The sequence below is a fragment of the Semicossyphus pulcher genome, unplaced genomic scaffold (genome assembly GCF_022749685.1).
Source record: "Semicossyphus pulcher isolate SPU_LCO1_2020_fin unplaced genomic scaffold, fSemPul1.0.p SCAF_7, whole genome shotgun sequence".
NCBI classification, from domain to species: Eukaryota; Metazoa; Chordata; class Actinopteri; order Labriformes; family Labridae; genus Semicossyphus; species Semicossyphus pulcher.
Genome location: NW_027211748.1, coordinates 17,453,397 through 17,475,894, shown reverse-complemented (window position 1 = coordinate 17,475,894; position 22,498 = coordinate 17,453,397). Strand labels below are relative to the sequence as shown.

General features: G+C 41.2%; 2 protein-coding genes across 5 annotated transcripts; one reads left to right on the top strand and one right to left on the bottom strand.

Moving 5' to 3' along the window:
- The first annotated feature begins 2,384 nt into the window (after positions 1-2,384).
- klf2b (Kruppel like factor 2b) lies at positions 2,385-4,888 on the top strand. Its single transcript, XM_069683963.1, has 3 exons — positions 2,385-2,717; positions 3,031-3,940; positions 4,073-4,888. Exons 1-3 carry the CDS (start codon positions 2,646-2,648, stop codon positions 4,246-4,248), a joined length of 1,158 nt encoding a protein of 385 aa, XP_069540064.1. The 5' UTR covers positions 2,385-2,645; the 3' UTR covers positions 4,249-4,888.
- A 6-nt stretch (positions 4,889-4,894) lies between these two features.
- On the bottom strand, positions 4,895-22,464 carry LOC138611062 (epidermal growth factor receptor substrate 15-like 1). Of its 4 annotated transcripts, none has more exons than XM_069683959.1 (24): positions 22,423-22,464; positions 21,880-21,921; positions 21,657-21,746; positions 21,524-21,571; positions 21,338-21,433; positions 21,081-21,146; positions 20,868-20,993; positions 20,682-20,741; positions 20,292-20,558; positions 18,587-18,744; positions 18,102-18,267; positions 17,805-17,858; positions 16,740-16,825; positions 15,968-16,040; positions 15,622-15,783; positions 14,946-15,143; positions 14,295-14,459; positions 13,436-13,544; positions 13,041-13,177; positions 12,653-12,713; positions 10,754-10,839; positions 10,431-10,494; positions 8,974-9,080; positions 4,895-7,731 (listed from the first exon to the last, which is right to left on the bottom strand). In XM_069683959.1, the coding sequence occupies exons 1-24, from the start codon at positions 22,447-22,449 to the stop codon at positions 7,585-7,587; spliced, it is 2,595 nt and encodes an 864-aa protein (XP_069540060.1). In that variant the 5' UTR covers positions 22,450-22,464; the 3' UTR covers positions 4,895-7,584. The 4 variants fall into 4 exon arrangements, with proteins under 4 accessions (XP_069540060.1, XP_069540061.1, XP_069540062.1 ...); XM_069683960.1 differs by having other exon boundaries at positions 8,974-9,077; XM_069683961.1 differs by lacking the exon at positions 17,805-17,858 and having other exon boundaries at positions 4,896-7,731.
- Positions 22,465-22,498: the final 34 nt, after the last annotated feature.

Below are 22,498 nucleotides of genomic sequence, written 5' to 3'. Positions count from 1 at the left end.
TTTTCATGACAAATGCAGCTTTTGTAGTTAACGTGCATCACATCTTGTTACCTTTGGACAGAGCCAAGCTAGCTGTTTCACCTCCTACTACTAAGCCAAGATAACCACCATGACCTTAACTTTAAACACAGATATGAGAGTCATATTGAACTAATCTAACGCTCTGCAAGAAAGCACTTAAGTTTGTCCCCCCAAAAATGTCAATGTCAAGGCACTAAAACACCAAATAAAAATGACGAGGTCTTGAAAAGTTCATTGTCAAATAGTACTGATATGTGATATCCTTTTGATATTTAGTGTGAGTTTTGTATATTTCAGATATCTATGGTGACTTTATAGTGGAAGGGTGAATACATCCAACATGGTCCCAAGGAGTAAAAAAATTATGCAAGATAAAACTGTTTTTGCAAGTGAATTATGAGCTATGAGCGTAACTATCACAGGGTCAGTCATGGATGAAGTTCCTTAAACTGAAACTTGGCAGTCTTACAAAGTTTTCAAGGTAGCTGAGTAATGGGGGAAGTGAGACTGAGAGCACTTTCACTGGTAGCAGAGCAGAGCGCTGTGCCGCACGGAGCCGGGGTCAGAGTCAGCGGTCAGGGGTTCAGACATCAGGCCGGCCACTCCGTCCGCTGCCACTGAACACACACTTCCTCTCCGGCCTTACTGGACTCCTGCCGCGTGACGCACTTTCCACTGAACACACAGCACAGATCAGGGATCAGGATGTGGAAAGCTCAACGCTAACTCACAGACTTTACTGGTTATGTTGGACATGGAGGGTGATGAGAGGTGATGCGTCTGTCATGTGGATCTGAGCTCAGAGGTTCTGGGTTCACTCAGATCATCATCACATGGAGTACTTTTACTTTTTAGTACTGCACCTGTTGCAAAAGGGGACTGATGAGTCTTTCAATGATGGAAAGTACCTAAATACATTTACACAAGTACTCTTGTTAAGTACAATTCTGAGCTACTTTACAGCTCCTAATTTTACACAACTTCATACTTAGGACCTTTAAGAAGTTCTTACATGAATATAGTAAAAAAATAGCTCCACAACCGGACAAAATAGCTGCTTGTAGGTGAATGTTTTTACCCTGGTATTGCTACTTTTACTTAGAACTTCCTTCCTCAACTACCCTGAAATTTCATAAATAGAAAATATATTTTTAAAAAGTTCCTTTACATCCCTTTATTTATAATTTTAGGTACTTTTATGTGACATTTCGTGCATAAATGAGCAGTTTTAAGTGCTGGAATTCAAATAAAAAATCTCATAATCTAGATATCAAACTTTAAATTCAGATTAGTGACTTCACATCAAGAGACAATATGTTTCAACATAAATATAAGGCACTAAACTTAGTCCAAAGTGCAGAGTTGCAGTTGGCCTAATGACCTCAGCAGCCAGAGGATTCCTGCTGAGAAAACAGCCCGACTGTCTTCACGTCAGAAACCAGATCCCTCCAGCAGAAACAGCAACAAGCAGCCAGGAGTTGTGATGCAAATCTGACTCCAATCGACACCGCAGCCCCCTTCGTCCTCTATTTACACCTGAATGGGACGTTACCTTAAATCATGTTTACATCACCAGCGGTTAGAGTGTTTAAAAGCCGTGAAAAGCGTTTCAGACGAGCCTGGCGCCTGTTTGGACAAGCCTGCTGCGAGGGAACAAAACCATCTTCCATTAATGATAATGAGCCGAGAGCGAGACGCGCCAAACAGGTGGAGGCAGCGCAGGACATCTTTATCTGCATACAGTATATTTTACTATCTTAGACATATATTTTATATACATATATATATATATATTTTCAAAATGTTTACGCTCTTCCGTCGTGAAAGCTTTTATGTGAAAGAATTTGCGAAAGTTTTTGTTATATTTGGAAGAAAATATGGACATAAAATGACGCCTCTATGAGGACTGTGAAATGATGCAATCACACTGAAGTTTTTACTAATATATTGCAACATATCCTATTCATTTTGATGTTTTTTGACATTATACTGTATGTCAAGCGTTATTAGATTTCTGAGCCTGCTCTTTATCAAATACATTAGTTCTCTGTATTTCCTACCAGAGTTTTACCTCGCAAATCTAGTTATGTTTTTTATTACTGTTCATATATCCTCTAATGAACTGAAGTACTGACAGCTTCTTATATTAAGTAGTTTATGCGGCTTGGCCTGGAGCCGTTTCTGTCATTCCGCTTGTTCTTTTCAGCATATTACGTAAGTATCTATGGTTGCTATATTGTCCGAGTGTTTGTAATTTTTTCCAACTCTTTGAGGTGGGTGTGTCTGTTTGCGTCATCATGTGGGGGCGGTCCTGCACTTTATAGGCTCCTCTGCGCTGCACTGACTGTCATACAGCGAACTGAGCAGCGCTGCCTGCACGACCAGCTTTATAAAGAGCTAAATTTACCAAACTTTACGTTGTTTCCTGAGCTCTCACAATTGGCCGAGCGCGCAGGGCTTAGACAGTTATAAGGTTTGGAGGACCTCCTACCACTTTGAAACTTGTTCATGTCTTCTGAGCGCAGCTGTGGTGAGGCGACAGTGAGATAGGCGCACGGACTCTGGTGCGGCTGCCGCTCAACACAACGAGACTTTGACAATTATTATTATTATTTCACACAACGATGGCCTTATCCGGAGTGATGCTACCGTCATTTTCCACATTCTCAAACCAAAGAGAAAAAACCTGGGAAAACGTAAGTTTAAAATCATCTTGTTTTATGTTTTAAAACTTTGGATAAGTGAGTTGGCTTAATTATGTTTGTGCACTTTGTTTCATCAGTTTTGACTACGAAGGTTATATGAATGTCTAACAAAGCTTTTGGAACTGATTTATTTGCTTCAGGACACTAAGAAAATGTAACATGTTTCCTCATTTTCACTCATTAAACTGAGTATTTGGCAAAATTACTAGTCCAGGTGGACATCATCTGCAGTCAATCCAACAGCATTTTCTTTACTCAAATATTTTGTGATTCATATCTAATAAAAATATTGTTTTTCTTCCAGAGGTGGAAAGGGGAGATGGACAAACTGGTCTCCAGCAGCTGCTCCATGCTTGAAATGGTACACAACCTGGACAATCACGTCAAAAAGGACGACGAGGATCTGAGTAACTATTTGGATCTGGATTTTATTCTCGCCAACACAACTGGCTTAGAAGGAACAGCGGACTTTGCTTGCACAGTTGACCCCAGCATGTACACGACGGGACACTCTGTGCCATCCTACCAAGCAGAGGACCACCGCTCCCCGCCGCCCCCGTACGGCGCCAGCCTCATGACAGAGCTGCTCCGCTCAGAAGGACCCAACAACTATGGCATTACGCGCAACCACGGCGTTCAGGGGAGATTTTACGTCAACACGGTGCCTTTTCCCCGCCAGGACATCAAAGTGGAGCCTCCCATGGACGGTTACGGCCCCGTTATGGGCATGGTGCCCCAGAGCTGCAGCAAAATCAAGCAAGAGGGGAACGTTTCATGCATGATGTCCTTCGAGCAGCCCCGGGTGGCCATTTCTCCGCGGGCCGCCAGCAGCATGACCCCGCCTCTCAGCCCCGATGACCAGGGAGTTTCGGACTGCCAGTCACAGCTGTGCCAGCCCATGAACTTCTCCCAGAAGTATCACACACCGGCGGCTTTCCCGCACCACCCTCAGGCTCCCCAGATGCAGATGCCCTACCACGCTCAGCACACTGCCTTTGGCATGTACGATGAAGGTCTCAGCCTGCAGCAAGGCGCGCAGAGGGTGATGCTCACACCGCCCTCTTCTCCCCTCGAGCTGATGGATTCCAAACCAAAGAGAGGGCGACGCACCTGGCCGCGCAAGCGCACAGCAACGCACACCTGCACCTTCGCTGGCTGCGGGAAAACCTACACCAAGAGCTCACACCTGAAGGCACATCTCAGAACTCACACCGGTAAGTTTGAACCCATATCCATCATAATATATACGACTGAGTCTATGCGTAATTACGCACAAGCATGCTCGGCATAAACTATGTTTCCCCTTCAGCACAAACTAATAATCTGACATTTCTCTGTCCCTGCAGGTGAGAAGCCATACCACTGCAGCTGGGAAGGCTGTGGATGGAAATTCGCCCGCTCTGATGAGCTGACCCGTCATTTCCGCAAACACACAGGCCACAGGCCCTTCCAGTGCCACCTGTGCGAGCGCGCCTTCTCCAGGTCTGACCATTTGGCGCTTCACATGAAGAGACACATGTGAAGGAGCCCACATAAGGACTTGGGGTTCATGGGGGGTTGTGTTATTTTATATTGTGATTCAACTGATGTATTTTTATTTAAATTGTTCTCCACCTGACCAAAGTCTTTTTTATATAATATTGAATTAAAAAGTTCTAGTGTTATTTTCTGATAACGTAGCTGGTACTACTTTGGTTGTATGAAAGCTTTAGAAAAGCTTTGTTTGCTTTCGAGCAGGCAGACCAAGAAGGGGCTGGCCCTGTACATACTACTCTTCTTTGACAGAACTGGAATGCTGTGTTTGACACAAAAGTGCCTTTCTTTGACTGTGCTACTGTAAAACTCTTGGTGACAGAACGACAGTGCCACACATTGGAACATGTTCTTGTTGACAGGAGTGAGATGCACATACAGTTGCTTAACATGTGCGAAGACAACGTTTTATTTAAACTGCCACAGTGTCTGAACGGCCTGAACTTTTCCTGCTTCCTGCTCTCCGGAGTTGAAGTTGCCTCCTCTTGTGTGAAACTCTTGGATCCAGCCCCTCTGTTCACTATCAGGGCTTGATGTCCTGTGCATTATTTTTCACTTAAATTTATATAAATATGTACATGGATTTTATACTGTCAAATGTATTTATTGTAAATATTAAAAACAATGAAATTGAACTTTCTGACTGGGAAACTCTTTACTTTTCAAGCATGCTTAGTCATTGCAATACATCTTGTTCACACTTTTAGTTTAATGAACCACATCCACCCACTCAAGAACAGGTTCCACACTCTGTTTACAACGAGTCAAAGTAGGTGCAGCAGACCTGCAGACCATCAGATCAGTTACACTAAATAGGTTATACATGTTGCCATAGTATACCCACTTTAATTCAAAACATGGGCACTTGATTTCCACTGTGATGTCTTGCAGCTGCACGACAGAGAAGGGCGGCCACTTGTGGGCTTAGCCTATAAATACAAACACTCCATTTCCATAATTACAGAGTGAGCCGGGAGCCGTCTGGACAGAGGGGCACAGCAGAACCCTCATCAGGGAGCCCTTCGACTCCCTTTCTGATGGGTAGAAATTATAGTCGGACATCAAAGGGCCTTAATACTACAATTACACAGAGTCACCCTGCTCTGCAGTTTCAAAGTATCTGTGTCCGTGTGCATTATGTCTGCGTGGTGTCACTGAGCATTTGTTTCCCCCGCATCAAAACCTGCATGGAGTCCATGTATCAGAGCCAGATGGTTTTTCAAAAAGTAGTTCACTATTAGACATTCCCCTCAAGTACTTTGTTGGTGATTGACACGTTTGTCTTCTTTCTGCTGCAGTATGTGGTGTGAAAGTGGTGTCACACAGTTTAACAGTTATCTCATATCTTAAAGTCACCCATAAAAACAAAGTGTGTGTGCCACATTTGCCATAGATGTGTCAACACTTCACTAGAATTTATTGGCATATTTTTAAATAAGAGGAAGTACACACTAGGTAAAAATATCTGCAGTGGTCTATGCAAATGTATCACTCTCATTTCATCTTTTTTTGTTCCAATATCAATGCAGAACTACAAGATGTAAACAATCCATTTTTAGGTAACTTTGCGCTGTTTTTTTAAGTGTCACATTAAGACCTGTGAATAGAATTGACTAAAGTCCTTTCTTCATTACACTTAATGCTTGTGCAATGCTGAGCTGCTGTTCCTCGAGGCCATCTACAGTAGGCAAATGTTATATTTATCAGCTTTATCTTTAATTTATAATCATGACGATATGCAAAAGACAAGACTTACCTTGTTACTGGAATGTTAAAAATCCCTTTTATTCGATTAAAAGTTATTACAGTTTTGAGTAGCTCAAAGCTCTGAGATATCTTTTAGAATAACATACATACTGTGCAATATTACATGTTGATATGTTGATAAATAAGGCGCTGTCACTCTGTACACGTCCAGTAAGCTCTGGAATATACAAGTGCGTACATTATGTGCCGAATAAACCTGATTAGTGTTCGATAATTACAAAGATGCAAGATTTTAAGGCATTTAAAGAAATGTCCTCCAACTGGATCATAAGACATTACTGAACAGAAAAAAAAAAGTTCCAATAGTTGATTTGAGAGTTGAGAAAAGCAAAAAGTTGGAAGCAGAAGTCACTGTGCATCAATGGTAGTGTCAAGAAGGAGTAGTGTAACAGCACCAGTATAAACAACAAATGTTTACAGTATTTCCATTTTATAGAGGCTTTTAGTTGTATGGGAGTGCAAGTTGTTGATGGGCGTTACAACAAGGCAACCAATGATGAACCGCCTGACAGACACGAGCTGTTGACATCAGAGGGATGGTGCAACAGCGCCGCAGGTGGGCTGAACTTTGTTCATAAGAAAGGAAGACCTCAATGATTATCGCTAGCATCTAAAGTATTGGACGAGGCAAACATTATATTTGACTAAAGCTACTTTAGCAGTAAAAGGTTTAGCAGGGATTCCTCAAAAACATACTTGTACTTTGATGTATAAGAATTCCTGTCGAGGGTTTGATTATGCACAATATTTTTCTATCCATGTACTTTAAGGCCATAAATAGTTTATAAGCAGGCAAAAAACACTCGTTACACATTTGTAATTAAAATCTAAACCATGCCACTGATTATCGGATTACAAAGCTGTCGTACTTTCAGAAAGGTTTGCTTTTGATAAAAAGGATTCCCGCTGTTTCAAAGCATGTTCATAAAACCAGCATTAAACAGTATTTACAGTACTTGAAGGAGCTCCTTAAAACAAACATTTCAAATTAGGCAACTAAATCATAGGCCAACAGAGCAGTTAGCACTTATGGTTTCACTTTCAATATGATTATTTTTGAGTAATTAAAAGGTTATATAAAACAGTTTATACAGTTAATTTTACAAGTACTTCATACACCTCAGATTCATCGCTTTTGCATGTTAACAAAACTGTAAAATATTCTTAAAAGGTTTTTTTGTAACAGAAGGGCTTTTGGGTAAGTCAGGGTGATTAGCCATGAAGTTAGATATTGTTCTCAGTTTGTTCGGGTTGCGTTAAATCGCAATGGTCTTGCAGGATGAAGCCAGACTTAAATCAAGTGGGCTGTGTATTGTCCCTGATTATAGTCGCCATGTAGTTTGGAAGCAATGAACCTTAACTGGTTTCTAAATGTGGAATCATTTGACATTTGAGTCCAGTTGTGGTTTGAAGAACACTGGTCTCTTACACAAATTGTTAACAGGGGCTGCTAGTCATGTCGGGCCAGTGTCGGTGCTGTTGTCATGAGCCTGTGGACGGAGGGACTGTGAGGCAAAAAAGGAAGAGGTCTCAAAAGCTGTGGTGGGGGTGTGCCTGGTCAGGAGCCGGGCATGTCGGCCTTGCTGAGAGCGATGGCCAGCTCTAGGTCCTTCTGCTCCTGGAGCCGCAGCCTCCTCAGCCTCTCCTCCTCCTCACGCTCGCTCTCCCGCTTGGCCCATTCCAGCTGCTGGCTCTCATTTCCAAACTGGAGCAGAGAAACATGCATTAAAGTGGGACAAAAAAACGCAGAGATACAGGCTGAAATGTCAACACGAATACAGAGACGTTACATCATTGGGCGGAAGCAAGATGTAAAACTAATGATGGATGCAAATTTTAAATCATCATCAGGCAGAGGGTCAAACGTACTTTAAACAATACTGATATTACAGAATTTAAAGCAGCAAATGTAGAAAAACAAATGAGAATATTTAGACGTTTGGATTTTGCTCGGACGGTACGAAATAAAATAAAAGTAAAGAAGAAAGCAAAACTAAAAGCTTGAAAAAAGCTTACACAACACAGCGATATTCTAGTGCCATAAATTACTGCTCACATATTTCCCATAAAAATTCAGCGCGTTGATCACTGTGACTGCAGATATACACCGACAATAATCGTGCTTATCACCGTACTCACACTACACAGTGCGGAAAGGTTTTTCACATGCAAAGATTGACCACCACACCCTCGTACAGTCTTACCTTGTCATATTCAGAGCCTGGCAGAAAAACAAAAATTACAATACAGAGCTCGATATAAAAAGAACCCACAAATCCCTTTCACAACTCTCATGCTGGCATGAGGGATAAAATGAATGCATGTCATGTCAAATGTTACGAACCAGACACAAAAAGCTGCCATGCATCATCTGTCCACGCTCGGGCTACACACAAAGGTAAAGCAGCGGAAGATGTTGGACAAAGAGCAAGATTTACTCAACTCTGCTTCCAGGCATATCATGCTTTGACAGCAAATAAGCCTTTAGCTTGTACTTCCAAGATCTGAAAAATGCTCCTCAAGTGCTACCTGACCAGACAAGTTCACTAACTCGCTGATTAAGAGTTTATAAATCCTGACTTCCTGCCAAAAAGCGGGAGACAACAGCAGGCATGCAAAAGCCCCTCTACCAGACAGACAATTGTCCAAACAGACACAGTTGCGAGGGCTGTCAAAGTCAGTCGTGTAAACATTTAATTTCCTTCTTCACCAAGCCTTTAAAAAGCTCTCAGATGTTCGGTCAGTTGTTAGTCAACAGCCAGTAAGCACGACGGTCCTGCGTTCGCTTGCTGTGTGAGGGAAAGTTAACAGAAAGAGGCCCAGTGACGGACAGCTGTCACGTCTGAGCCTTCAACGCTGCAATCCAAAGAGTGAGATCATGTGATCAGCTGCTCATGCAGACAAAGATAAATATAGCCACAATACACTGTAAGCCTACGACACTTACAGGGCCAAAATCGGCAAAACCCACGGGACAGTCTTGGGATGCGTTACTCGAGTGTGCCGTGACAAACGAGCCTGTACTGTCTGATGCGTTCAAACTGAGCATACCTACTGGAGAAGAAGACATTTAAACAAATACCAAATCCATGCATGTCAACACACTTCAGTGCCTTTACTTCAGATGCCAATAACAGGTAGCCCTTTGGGAAAATAAGCTCACACTTAAAAAGGCTAATGTGCAATATTCTGTGGCAGAATTTCACAGGAAGCCAGCAGCTTCAAGCTGATGGTGTGCAGAGCAGTCAGCCAGGGTGAAGCGATATTGATTAAAAAAAAGGTGTTAACCACATTTTTTGAGTAAGGCTTACTGATGCATTGAAGCTTAACAAGCAAAGTGGGGCTTTTTTTGGAAACATATTGTAAAAAACGGACACACCCTTGTATACAGCAGGCTTTGACGAATGTTCTATATAAACAGTATTACATTGTGGTAATTATTCATCCGTCCAACTTTGTGCAACAATGCACATGGGCTGCATTTGCATATTGAAGGGCTTCTAGAAAACAAAGGGCTTTACCATCTATTTTAACAGCAGTAGCAACTCTAAATATAAATACTGTAAATAATGCGATCAACTATGACTGCAAATAACACCATTGTATGCAAACAGCCAAATGACACCTTTCTACTGGACGAAAATAACTAATAATTGTCCCTGTGATGCAGACATTCAGAGCGCATCATGCCTTTCAGACTGGGCTTCTCACTTCCTTATGACATGCGATACACATCTCTGGAGCTGGCTCGCTGGCTAACTGTGCCTACTTATCTTAACCTCCTCTGTGTGGTAAAGCAAAGAGGAACACCAACTTTCTCACGCTGTGGCTTCTGCTTCAAGAATAAGTGCAAGGTCACAGAGGAAGTGCACGTGCTGGGCACGGCCTGTGGGTAGTGGTTGACTGTGAACATACACACACACACACACAATAAAACAAGATGAACCTGAGGATAAGTTCAACCCAGGCATAGAAAAGTCGCTCTCAATATCATCCCACGCTTTAGTATGGGCACATCACTCTGCAAACCCACAGCACTGCTTCACCTCTACCAACTGCTTTCCTGTTTACAACTTCAAAAGAAATCATACACACATCTCAACAGGGAAGTAGCTCTTTTTCCGCATTCTGCATGCCAACAGTGCACAAAAATACCTTTTACATAGGACAACAGTCAATCATAATGATTGCCATTACATTTCTGAGAAAGGTTGTACCTATTAAGAGAGGCAAAAAGCAAATAAAAGTTCCTATGATGTAGAACTGTTAACATTTCAGCTGAATTAAACCTTCATGAAACAGACTAATCATAAACATCGCTGAGCCATTAATGTCAAGTTAAGCTGCAAGCTCGGTCATGTTCAAGCACACACTTAAACACACATTTATAGTATCAGGGCTTACCATAGGGAGGTGCAGGCCGGTTAGGCACATTTTTCTTTGATGGGAGCACGGGGTTGTCCGACTTCTGTTCACACACAAGGGAAAAGACAAGGAGGGGAAAAAAATCCATTAACTATCGCACAAAATGATGACTCCAACAGAAATGTCAGCCAAAATCTAAAGCCTTTGGCTTCATTCCAGAGAGATTGTTTTCATAAATTGGCAGAAAAGTAAGAAATCACTCATGATGAGAGTAAAAATAACACACGCAGCTTTCTAAAGCTTAAGAGGAAAATTATGCTTTATGGTGCAACTGATTCATAACTCCAAGAGTCAGAGCGTACCTTTGACATCTGACTAAAGTCGGCAAATCCACCCCCCTTGTTTCCAAAAGAGTTGCTTCCAAAGGGGTCCGTTGTCCCAAACACATCTGCGACAGAGTACATTGAAATACATTAGGAACATTTGAATGCGTTCATGGAAAAAGCCAGAAACTATAATGCAGTTCAGCCCCGAAACCAAACATTTAAAATCATCTCTACATCTTGCTTACTCTGAAAGGGCCTGCATGCTATTTTCAGAGAGGGGAATGTGGCACGACCGTTTAATTTTCCGTGACATTTTGCAAAAACCTGGAAAGCAGCGTTTTTGTTTAACCTGACGTATGCATGTGATCAGTTAATTAAAGGCGTCAGTTGGCGTACTGTTAACCAGAACTGTGCCTGGGTTGTTTTGAAGCTCGGTGGTATGCCGCTTAATGAAAAAAAACAGGCTTACTGCAGCTGGTTACAGTGGAAAAACAAAACATTGTAATAGAATATGTTTGTTGTGAGTGTGCGACCACAAGAGACCCCATTCATGTGAAGTACGTAGTGTTTTCTTTTACGCACAGTAACGCAGCTCGGGTCTACAGTTGCCTCTGTGTTCCTCTGAAGGTGTGCAGCATGGTAGAGCATGGACCAGAAGCAGCCACTAACTTAAAACAACTTCCGTAGCGAATGAGGCAGAGCATTTCAATAGCAGCAGATATAAAGACAGGACAGAGGCAGCACGCAGAGAGCTGGTTAAAGGAGTGGCAGTGTATTCTAGTAGAGCAGGACCAACAGTCACAAAGTTTCTGTTGTGTTTGGCTCCTGCAGGCCTCCTGTTTTTCCAGGGTAGGGGGGAGTATTTTTAGTTGGCCAGTAGTTAAATGCGTAGGTACCAGACTAAAAATAGCCCCAAACCACAGGAAAAATTGAAGCCACAGTGAGTAAAAATTGTTTGCCCCTAATGCCCCCAAAAACAAAATCTAAATCTAACACGTCACCCAGAACGGCAAAGAATGACTCTTTGAGACGTGTTTCACAACTACAACGTTCTTCTTTCACATCCAGGTGTCCGTTAATAGAATCACCCTTTGGGAAATCTGCATGGAAAATCTGCACGCATTTGGTACAGTGATGAGTGTGCTTTTAAGCTTGTACTTGACAAGGTCGCATGGCGTATGAGGTGTACTGTACGTTCTACTGAGGCACCACCGCATTTCACCTTTCTGACTGATGTAATAGCAATAAGAAAAAAGAAAACATACAACCTTAACGTTCTTCATCATTATATCTTTGTCCATCTGTTGTGTAGTGTATGTGTGTGTATGTAAAGACAATTGAACACTGAGACTCTGTATGACTATCTTCCAGAAACAGTAAGTCCAGAAACATCTACAAACAGTGGTTCTCAACTGGTCTCGCCTCAGGACCCACCACCACCTTCTTCGTGACAAATCGCGACCCAAATTTCGGATTTTTTTCAACCACTTAAATTTATTTAAAGTAAAATGGAGCAGTTTGGATCTGAGACCGAACGTATCATCACAGTATGTCAACTTCACAAAACACAACAGTATAATAGTCAAGCAAATAGGTGGCAGTGCATTATGGCAAGATATTGCCGCTACAGAAATATGCTAAAAACTGAAACATAAATGTAAATACTGTCGGGCTCTTCAAGTTTCAAGAATGTAAATTTAGCTGGGATTACCCAATCAGTGAACACATGGAGTGTGACTAAACTACTCTACTACTGCACGCACATCAAAGGAAACCCATGTCCTTCAAAATAAAAGCGCAGCTCAGACTTTTTGCCACAGCTTTTCTTTTTTCAAGCACACATCCGCGACCCACTAAAAACAGCTTACCCACTTTTGGGTCCTGACCCACCAGTTGAGAACCACTGTTCTAGGATGCTTGTGAGCAACAACGTACCTGAATCCTTTGGTTTTGGGCTGTTTGATGGGAAAGGGTCACCACTGCTGAAGGCACTTGGCTGAGAAAAACAAAGAAGCAAACCAGTACAGTAAACAAGCTATTCAAAAGTTATTGTCTAACATACACACACAATGACCACGTCAGCATAACCACTAAAAGTCTCTCTTTGTAGTTCTATACAATAGTGAAGACATGCTAGAGCTTGTTTCTATCAGCACTCACACAATTATAGCAAGTCATCACAAATAGGATAGGATGCATCATTTTGATTGTTAGACAGAAAAGCATTTATTTTCCCACAGAAATGCCACATTTAAAGCATCATGATCAGCACTTCCAGCAAACATCCCTTGAGTAAATGCTAAAAAGAGGAGGTCTTCTGTACCTTGGCTGGTGGTGTGGGTTTTCTGCCAAATGGGTCAGAGGATCCAAACAGGTTTGACTTGTCTGTATTCTTAAAGAAATCATCAGAAGAGGTTCCTTTGAAGGGGTCGCTTTGTTTGAAAGGATCTCCAAACGGATCTAGAAAGAAAAAGGACATGGCAGTGAGAAAAGAGCGACTGTCACGGCCGCAGATGGATTTAAAAGAAATAGTTGAAGCTTTATTGATGAACATGAACAGCATGAATACAGCAAACATTTTCATTTAATTAAAAGGATACGACTTTAAGGTTGAGAGTGGAAATGCTTATCCACAGAGCACAACATAAAAGCAGATGATAAACAAATCTAAATACCCATGATACTCAAGAATAAAAAGGAGTATAAAAAGTTTTAGACCTTTAAAGGGGTCGGTCTTGAAGGGGTCCTCCGTCTGGAAAGGGTCTACAGGAGTCTCCTTAGCGCCGCTGTTGTTAAACATGGCTATCTTTGATTTAAAAGAGTCATCCTGATGAACGAATCCAAAACAACAAACAAAACACAATCAATCAATCAGTGCTTATAGTCAAGTCTTGACTGCAAACAAACTGATCAATTGTAAATGAACTGTACTTATACAGCGCCTTTCTAGTCTTGCAATTACTCAAAGCTGCTTTTACACTACATGTTGCATTCACTGTGTCACACACTGATGGCAGAGGCTGCTACAGGCTAAAGCGCCCTACTGTCAATCAGTAATCATTCACACACCGATGGCTATACCATCGGGAGCAATTTGGGGTTCAGTGTCTTGCCCAAGGACACTTCAACACGTGGACTGAGGGAGCTGGAGATCGAACCGCCAACCTTTCGACTGAAGGACAACCACTGAGCCATAGATGCCCTGTAAGCCATCACTAACTATGTTCCAGTAGAACTGAGTGGAACAGTTGAAACAATTAGCTTGTTCACATCCTAAAAAGACTGTACAAACATGGCATTAGGTATTTCTCACATGAGTATGCAGGAAATTATAAACTAAACTTGGTAGCATAAAACTAGACAACAAAAAAGATTACATGAGCATACCTGTGTTTTAATGCTACTGTGGAGATTTCTGATTTAAGCAGCTTCTTTATTGTCCCCTTTTTCTATTTATAGGGTAGGAATCAAAATCTAAAAAAGGGCCTTTAGGAGGAAAGGAGAAATACATTTTCTGGCATCTAGGCTACAGTAGATTCTTGTGGTGAAAAAGAGGATATATTCATGATCTCCTCACCGCACTTCTGAAACCTCCGTTCTGCTTCTCAGCAAACCCTTCATTTAAGTCCGGCAGGTTGCTGAGGTTTCCTCCGTTGATGTCGCTTAATGCGCTGTTGTATTGCTCAATGGTCTTGGTCACCTCCTTTTGGCTGTCTTGGATCAGTGACAGCTTACTGCGAGCCTGAACACACAGAAAAGATTGATTAATTCATCATTCATCAATCATTTCAATAATATTAAGTTTGATTTTCTGTCTCTATTTAATAAGCTGTTTAACACTGAAGGAATTGTGAAAGCCACTCTGATTTCAGGCAACGTAATTATATAAAAATGTCTTCTTAAGGAAAAATAGAGTTTAAACACTAGTACCCTAATAGTGATTTATTTTACAGAAACCATTGGTTTACATTTACGTATTATGTAAGTGGCTGTTAGTGGTTATATGATCAAATAAAATAAACCCAAACCACTGTGACGTGACAGTTTCACTTCAGATTTTCAGAGCATGCTAAGTAGCTCCATGTAACAGTTAAACTAACCTCTCTACTGCTACAGAAAAGTCTGTATTACAAATAGATCTTTATTTCCATCAACTCAAAATTCCCACTAAACACTGAGCTGATAATGACATCCTATTGTGACCTCTAGTTTCTCCATTTGGGCTGACCTGGTTGATCTCTTCCTGAGTGGTTTTAAGGGACTTGACGATGCTGTCCAGCTGCACACGGCCAGTGAGCAGGCTCTGCTCCAGCTGGGCCTCCTCCTCCTGCAGCCTGCTCAGGTCCACCTTAGTGCGGCTCAGTTCATCTTCCTGGCTCCGGAGGTCAGTCTCCTGGGAGTGGATCTGGCTCTGCAGGGATGAGATCTGTAGGGTGAAAGCAGAAAGTTTTTTAGTTTGTGCTGTATTATAATTATGTTGAATAGCCATACAATAATAGCAATTACAACTTAATTAAAGACTTAGATTTGTGATTAGGTCAAATGAAAGCAGCAATATTTCAAAGTTTGTTCTCAGAAGAAAGCAAGTTAGTGGTCCTCATTATACGAACTTAAAAATATGCTTCTTTTTCTGGACAGGAAACCAAGACTTGGTGAGCCATAAGGTTCCGCATTTCGCTTTGAACAAACCTAAACCCTCACTGACCTTTCCTTTTATTATTATAATCACATTGATATCTGGTACTTCTCTCTAAAAAAGAATTATCCGCTTAGTACAAAAAGATTGCACCACAGCAAGATATTGCCTTCGTAATACCATGTCAGCAGAAGCAAAATACAAGAGTCATAATCAGCATTTCTTGTTTTTGTATATGTGCATGTTTGAAATGAGTTAGGTCTCAAACCATCTGGGACTCCTCCTGGCACTTCTGCTTGACGTCATTAACCATTCCCTCCAGCTTGGAGCGCTGCTGGTCCATCTCCTCCAGACGTTCCTGGGCCTCCTGTTTCTGGGACTCCAGGTCCTGCAGGCTGCTGCTCTCCCTGTCCAAGCCATTCTGCATGTCCTGAAGGACACATCACATAGGTGTTTGCAAGGTACTGCAACTCAATATCCTCCATATGTATCTTTTATCTCCAAATTGTCAAATTTGGGTGGGAATCAGAGAGGGGCAAATCTTGTTTTCAGGCACTATAAGATGGACCTGGCATTTCATAGATGATTTGAAAACTATTTTGGCTTAGTCTTACCTGAACATCACTATTTTGTTGTCTGATGGTTTCCTCCTTTTCCCTGATCTCTTGCTCCAGAATGAACTTCTCTCTATTAGGTTTCCGACACAGGAGATGTGGAGAGAAGTTCAGTAAGAAACAATGTCATTTCTTCTTCAGAAAGATGACTTTGGCAAAACATAAGAGGTTAAAAAGATGCCTTAGAAGTGTGTAAAATGACATGAGGGGGGAAAAATGTTGTTTTTAAACAGACTGATGGGGTTTTCCGAACAATAATGCCATGAGTGGCAAAAACATTAGTAAACTGCCATAAAGATATTCTCCACTTGATGGCCTTTACTGGACATAAAATGACCTCATGTGGAAAACTTGAGCATGCGTGGGCAAAATAAAGATTGATAGTGGTCTGATGCTGCTTCTGGCATGACATGAAGACTGATGGATGTCCAAAACAATAAACATTAGGAAGCAGTTTAAAACGGGGCATCTGTTGCAACAATTGATCGGTATTTTTTCCATGACCTATGTGACAATATTCAGCCCTGAAGCACTGACAAATATCAGTTCTCCAGGTCCTTCGCTGCTTACTTCCCTAAGTTCCTCTCAGAATAAAAATGTCTGATAAGAGTGCCTGGTTAAATACAGGTTAAGATTATTTAGTAGAAATGTGACGAATGTTTTAAAGAACTTTGATCCTGAACATCCTTTCACTGTCGCCTCCCCTCCTCTTTCTCAGCGGGAGGAAGCGAAACAAAGCTGTCCTCCTGCTACTCAGAGTTCAGGGGCTCACCTCTGCAGTTGAGCTATTTCCTGGCTGAGGTCATCCAGCTCTTTGATGCCTGTCTGCTCGCCCGACCCCGTGGAGCTGGTGCTGTCCTGAGGAGAGAGCGGGAGACGGACGAGTGAGAGAGGGGAGAGAAGACAAGAGTGGAGAAAATAGGGTTGATTAAGTAACTTGAGGACAAAAACATCAAGAGTGAGAATAGGGCAGGGGCAGGGGAATGGACGCAAGACAGGTTTCAAGAGGGAGAAATTTAACATAGGGAAAGGAGACCAAAAAAGGGAGTAAGAGAGCAGAGGGGACATGAATGTACGAGAGGAGCTCCTGCTGATACGTCTAAAAAAAAACAAAAGACACAGGAAGGAAACACAAACACCTCGCACAGCAAGAGAGAGCACTAGATTTCCAGACAATACATTAAGCAGGAGACATGCACACAGACAAGAGAGTAGAAAATATAACACACATACAGTTAACTATGGCTGATATATCTGTGTTGAACATATTGATGAATTAAGAAGTCTCAATAGAAAATCAAGGGATCCCAGAATTCTCCCCTTTACAAGTAGTCAACACCTTGATCAGACTACATTAAAGAAAATAAGGGAAAAGCTTTAAGTTTCATGTTGAACCTCAAAAAGGGAGCTGTGAAATGGAGCTATTTGTCATTATAGTATTATATTATACTTGTGTAAGTATAAAATCATCTGCATTTTTTTTTTTACATTTAAATTAACTTCCGTATTTTATAGCTGGACATCAGTTAACATCATTTTCTGTGTTGGACCTTTGATGATGGAGCAGCAGGTGGCAGTGTTTGCCTTAAGCACAATTAAGGTTTTGAAAAGAGAATTCAGTCAAAATAAATTCAATATCCAGGACATAACAAATATGTTCCAGATAGTAAACAAATAGTCCAAGAAATTCTGTGTTCATCTTTCTTGGGAAAATAAATAAAGAAACTAATACATAATACAAGGAACATGCTCCTGTTTACACGTAATGCTTCAGACTGAGACAGAGAATATGACAGAACAACAGCGCCACCTTGTGACATAACGTTGCATTACTCACTCTGCGCATATGAGCAAGTTCAGGTCTCACAGCTGACATAAACCCCGCATAGCTCTGTTTGGAAGGATGGAAGAAAGCTCAAAATAGCAGAAGCATAAAAAACAGTTTGGCAAGGTAAAGCTTAAATGCAAGAAAAGCAGATCTCCCCATATAAAATGCATATAGCAGCAGAGAAACAGACTTTTCTGAAGTACAAATGCAGGTGAAAAGTTTGGCTTTTGGAAACAGGACGAATATTACAACATTAGGCTATTGACAGACAAAGCAGATGTTGCAGTGGGCTGAATCGAGACTCACAGCTCCCGCTGCTGAAGCTGCAGTCCTTTCTGATGGGGGAATCATGTCGGGGGTTAGGGTGGAGGGAGGGTCGACGCCTTTAGTGGCCTTCTGCTGGATCAGATACATGGCCAGAGAGAACTGCTCTCGGTTCAGCTTGCCTGTCTGTTTGGTGTCAGCAAGTCCCCTACAGAGAAAGCAGAGACTCAAAGCATAAATTATTGTATTTTTTGAATAAATAAAACCCAACATCCTCTCGTAACAATATTCTCTGTAAGGTCAACATTTTCTAATGGTTAGTTTCCACTGCCTTGGTGTGGCACACTTCACCTATTTTTTAGACCTTATGCTGCACAAATATTCTGGAGTCATTATTTACACTGTCCACAGTAGAGACTTGCTATGCATACAGTAGGTATGGATGATTCAGCTCCATTAAAAGGTACCCAGGTATGAAGGGAAAGCTTCATAGTTTGCCAGCGTATTCTAAAGTAATGAGGTCTTACCATATCTGTGCCAGCATAGTCTGTGAGAGGGTGGACAGCATGAAGATCTCAATGACTTCAGTCCCACTAACAAGGCCGTCATTATCGGTGTCTGTTTTCTTGAAGATCTCATCATATCTTTCCCTGTCGGTCAGCGGGACCACCCAGTTCACAGCAGGCTAGAATAAACAAAAGGCAACATTTAGGTGGTTTTAGATAAGGGAGACAAACCTTGACCAGAGTAGTTAGAGGGTGGGAATTATGGTTTATGCTGGTTTAAGTAAAAATGAACTGTAATGGGTAATAAATAATAATGAGGAAAAGATGTACTGTATTCCAACAAGTCATGCCAAACATAGCTGAGGCCCAAGCTAGATAAAAATATACTGGTTTCTTTATCAACAACATGATGATTTGTCATTGACCTAGAACGAACAAGTTGAATCGAAATTGAAAAAAGTATAATGTAAAATCTAAGTTTAAATTGAACCTACTGTAAAAAATGAAATAATGTTAGCTAGAAAAAAAACTGTCCCTCTCACAAATCTGTAATGCATAGTCAGAGAAATGGCAGGAAATAGAGATGTGGATAAATGAAAACTGGCACAACAAAAATAAATGGGGACATCATAACTATGCCTCGACAGCCCAGCAGGTGATCACAATACAGGTGTAAACAGAGTCTTGCTTCTCCTCCCTTTCAAGGAAACCTGTTCCTCCAAAAGTCATGGTTGAAATATCCCTGCAGCTACAACAATGTAAACTGTGCTGGGCACAATGCTCAAAACAATGTCGCAAAACAAGTCAACCCATCAGAGAAAATAATCAATACATGAAATGCGGGTTTCTTTGTAGGATGGGCTCTCTTCCTAAGGGAGGAACAAGGAAAATAAAAATGTTCAAAAAAGAGGATTTAATTTTTTCCCCCCAAGTTATTGTGTTTTTAAAGTTAGAATACTTGATAACAAGTTTCTACATTCAAAAAGTAATATCCTAATGTAACCAAATGACCCAAGACAACATAACAGTGCACTTTCATGAAGCATGCAATCTTTTAAAAACAAATCCAGGAAGGCAGCTGTGTGAAACTGCTACTGAAAGTTAGCAAGCCCAACGTCCAGGAAGTCTCCTTTCCTCCCTCATGAGGAAAACAAGACTTTCAAACAAACAGCTAGAAATATAGGTGATGTAGAGTTTTTTTATGGGCATTAATTCATTAACAACATTCATCACTTTTAAGCAGAATTCTATGTGAAAATATTTTTCATATCACGTTTTGACGAGAGCCCAAATGTTTTTTTTTTATTTTTGACACCGATGTTTATTTTAAAAGAGATGCAAAAATATTGGATACATGATACAACAGCTGATATAGTGAACCCTTGAGTTGGAATGGAAATGATGGTTCCTATGTGTTTTTTGCACTTATTTTGCACCAATATGACCATGAAAAGGTACTCAGGAGGCTGGTTTCTTAAAGAACTGTGGACCAATCTGCTCATGCTAAATGCTCTGCCAGATGTCCTGCAGGCAGCACTGAGAGTTTTGTAAAATATGGAGTCTTAATGGGCCGATATCAGATGGATAATATCAGCTAACTAATATATTTCCCAAAATAATGATTCTGTCTAAATGAATTATTCTAAGTGAATTGTCCTTAGATACTGTGATATAGTCACTGCGTCTGCATCAACACTGCAAGGAGAACACAAGTGGGGCGACGTACCGGTGTGCTGGATTTAAAGGAGTGTTTCGGAGAGAGGTTGACAGTAGTGTTGCTGAGGAGAGCAGAGCTGCCCAAAGGAGGAGTGCTTCGCAATGAGTCTTTAAGAGGAGCTGGGCCAGCTGTAAAACCAGACAGAGCAGGGAGCACAGCCACAGCACCTGGAAGAGCACCTGCAGTCTTCTTCCTTTTTGAAGGGGGGATGAGCGAAGCGGGTAAGGCAGTTGGGACTGGCTCCTTCTCCATCGTGCGATACACAAGATGCATAGCCTAGAATATGGAAAAAACTATCAGTGGAACATATATATTTGATATATTTTAGATATTAACTATTTCTTTACTGATCTATAAAGTGGCAATAGAACTTTGAGTAAACTAAAGGCACCAGCTTACCACTGTGAATTCATCTTTATCCAACTGCCCATCTTTATCAACATCACTTAGGTCCCAAATCTAAAGAAAAATTAAGTTAATTCCAAAATGATCAAGATATAGTTGTTTTGAATTGTTGAAATTGCAGAGTTGGGGAAAATCGTGCAACAGTGTAACGTGTTACATCACTCTAAAATGTAATATCACCTTTCCTAACACATCCAGAGGTAGCTTGGAGTTTATTAGAATCGGCCTGACTTTATCACCCGGGAGGAGACCATTTACAGGAGACAGACTCTCAAAAATGCCCTCAAACTTCCCTTTTTCATCAGCCTGGGGAAGAAAAGAAACTGAAATTAAGACAAAGAGCTTGATTTTCTCAAAACTTCAAGAATGTTCTTAACAAACATATTAAGTCACCCTTATTGCCCACTGTGAGTCAGGTCCCGCAGTTGAAACACTCAATAATGGACTGCTAGTGTCGATCTGTAAAAAGTAAAGTGAAGATACCATATGGATACACAGGAAAACACAGTATGGGATAATTTAATATTTCCCTTAAAATATCTCTCCCCGAGACATTCGTTATATACATGTCTCGTATGATTCTGAGTAAATTTCTTCACTATTTCATCATTGGTTATTGCAATTGTCAGGAGAGTAATTTCATCACTTACAAATTTGGGAGCAGCTAAGTTTTGGTTAAGGTTGTGAAGACTGATATCATTTCCACCCTGTGCTGAGGCCACAAGTCTCAGAGCTATGAAGAAACCCTAGGAAAGAGGAAGAAAGCAACGCAAATCCGGTGTTTAACGCACACATCAGCAGCATTAGCAACCAAATCTACAGAGAAATTCTTTTACCCTTTTATCCAAATAGCCCTTTCTTTCTGAATCTGCCAAATCCCAAATCTGAAATACATGACAGGATGAAAAGAGTTTAGATGTGGAATACATGGATGTGTTTTGTCTATATATGAATGAGTTTGTGACCTACCTTCCCTAGTGTACTGTCAGACAGTCCTGACTTTTTAAGGAACTGAGCTGCACCGCCAGCTGATATTTTTCCTGTGTTTCCTGGATCCAGCTACAAAGAATAAATTACAAAAAAATGAGTGGATATAGCAAACCTACTCACGTTTGATTTACTGATTTTGGAACAAAGATGAGAATAACTAAAATAACTGGGGTGGAAATCACAGAAGTACCCCAGACCTTACCTGTCTGTAGTAGCTGTCATAGGCTGGGTTTCCACTTGATAACTGGATAAGCACACAGGGAGACATATAAAACCGACTATGTTACAAATAATAGTGACAGCTTGTACAGAAGCAAAATTAAGCTATAACATAACTAGAATGGCTATGGCGTTAGCATCATTAAATGTAGGTTATTTCGTAAGCGATAAAAGTCGCTCAACACTTGGATAGCTAACGCTAGCTATCTAAAGCCTTGTTTTCGTTACGTTTTAGCTACTAGCTATTTAAACAGTATCCCCCTCGTGGCTAACATTACTAGTTTCTGTGCGATAGTAGCTTCCTTCTTCCATTAATACGTACAGTAACTTTGCTATCCTTACTTAACCTAGCTAACCATGTTAACTTTGCTGACAGCATAAGGAAGCTAATGCGCCTCCACAGACCAACATTCACCACAGCTTATAGAGCAGTGATATGGTAAGACCATAAAGCGACTGTCACTGTCGCTTGATAGTGATACGTATTCAAAAGTGAGACTTTTTTAGAGCTGTTGAGAGTTGTTACCTGACTGAGAGTCATGAGCGCCGCCATATTTCCTGGTGTCTCAGGAGCGCGCACACGCCCCTTAACCGTGCGGGCA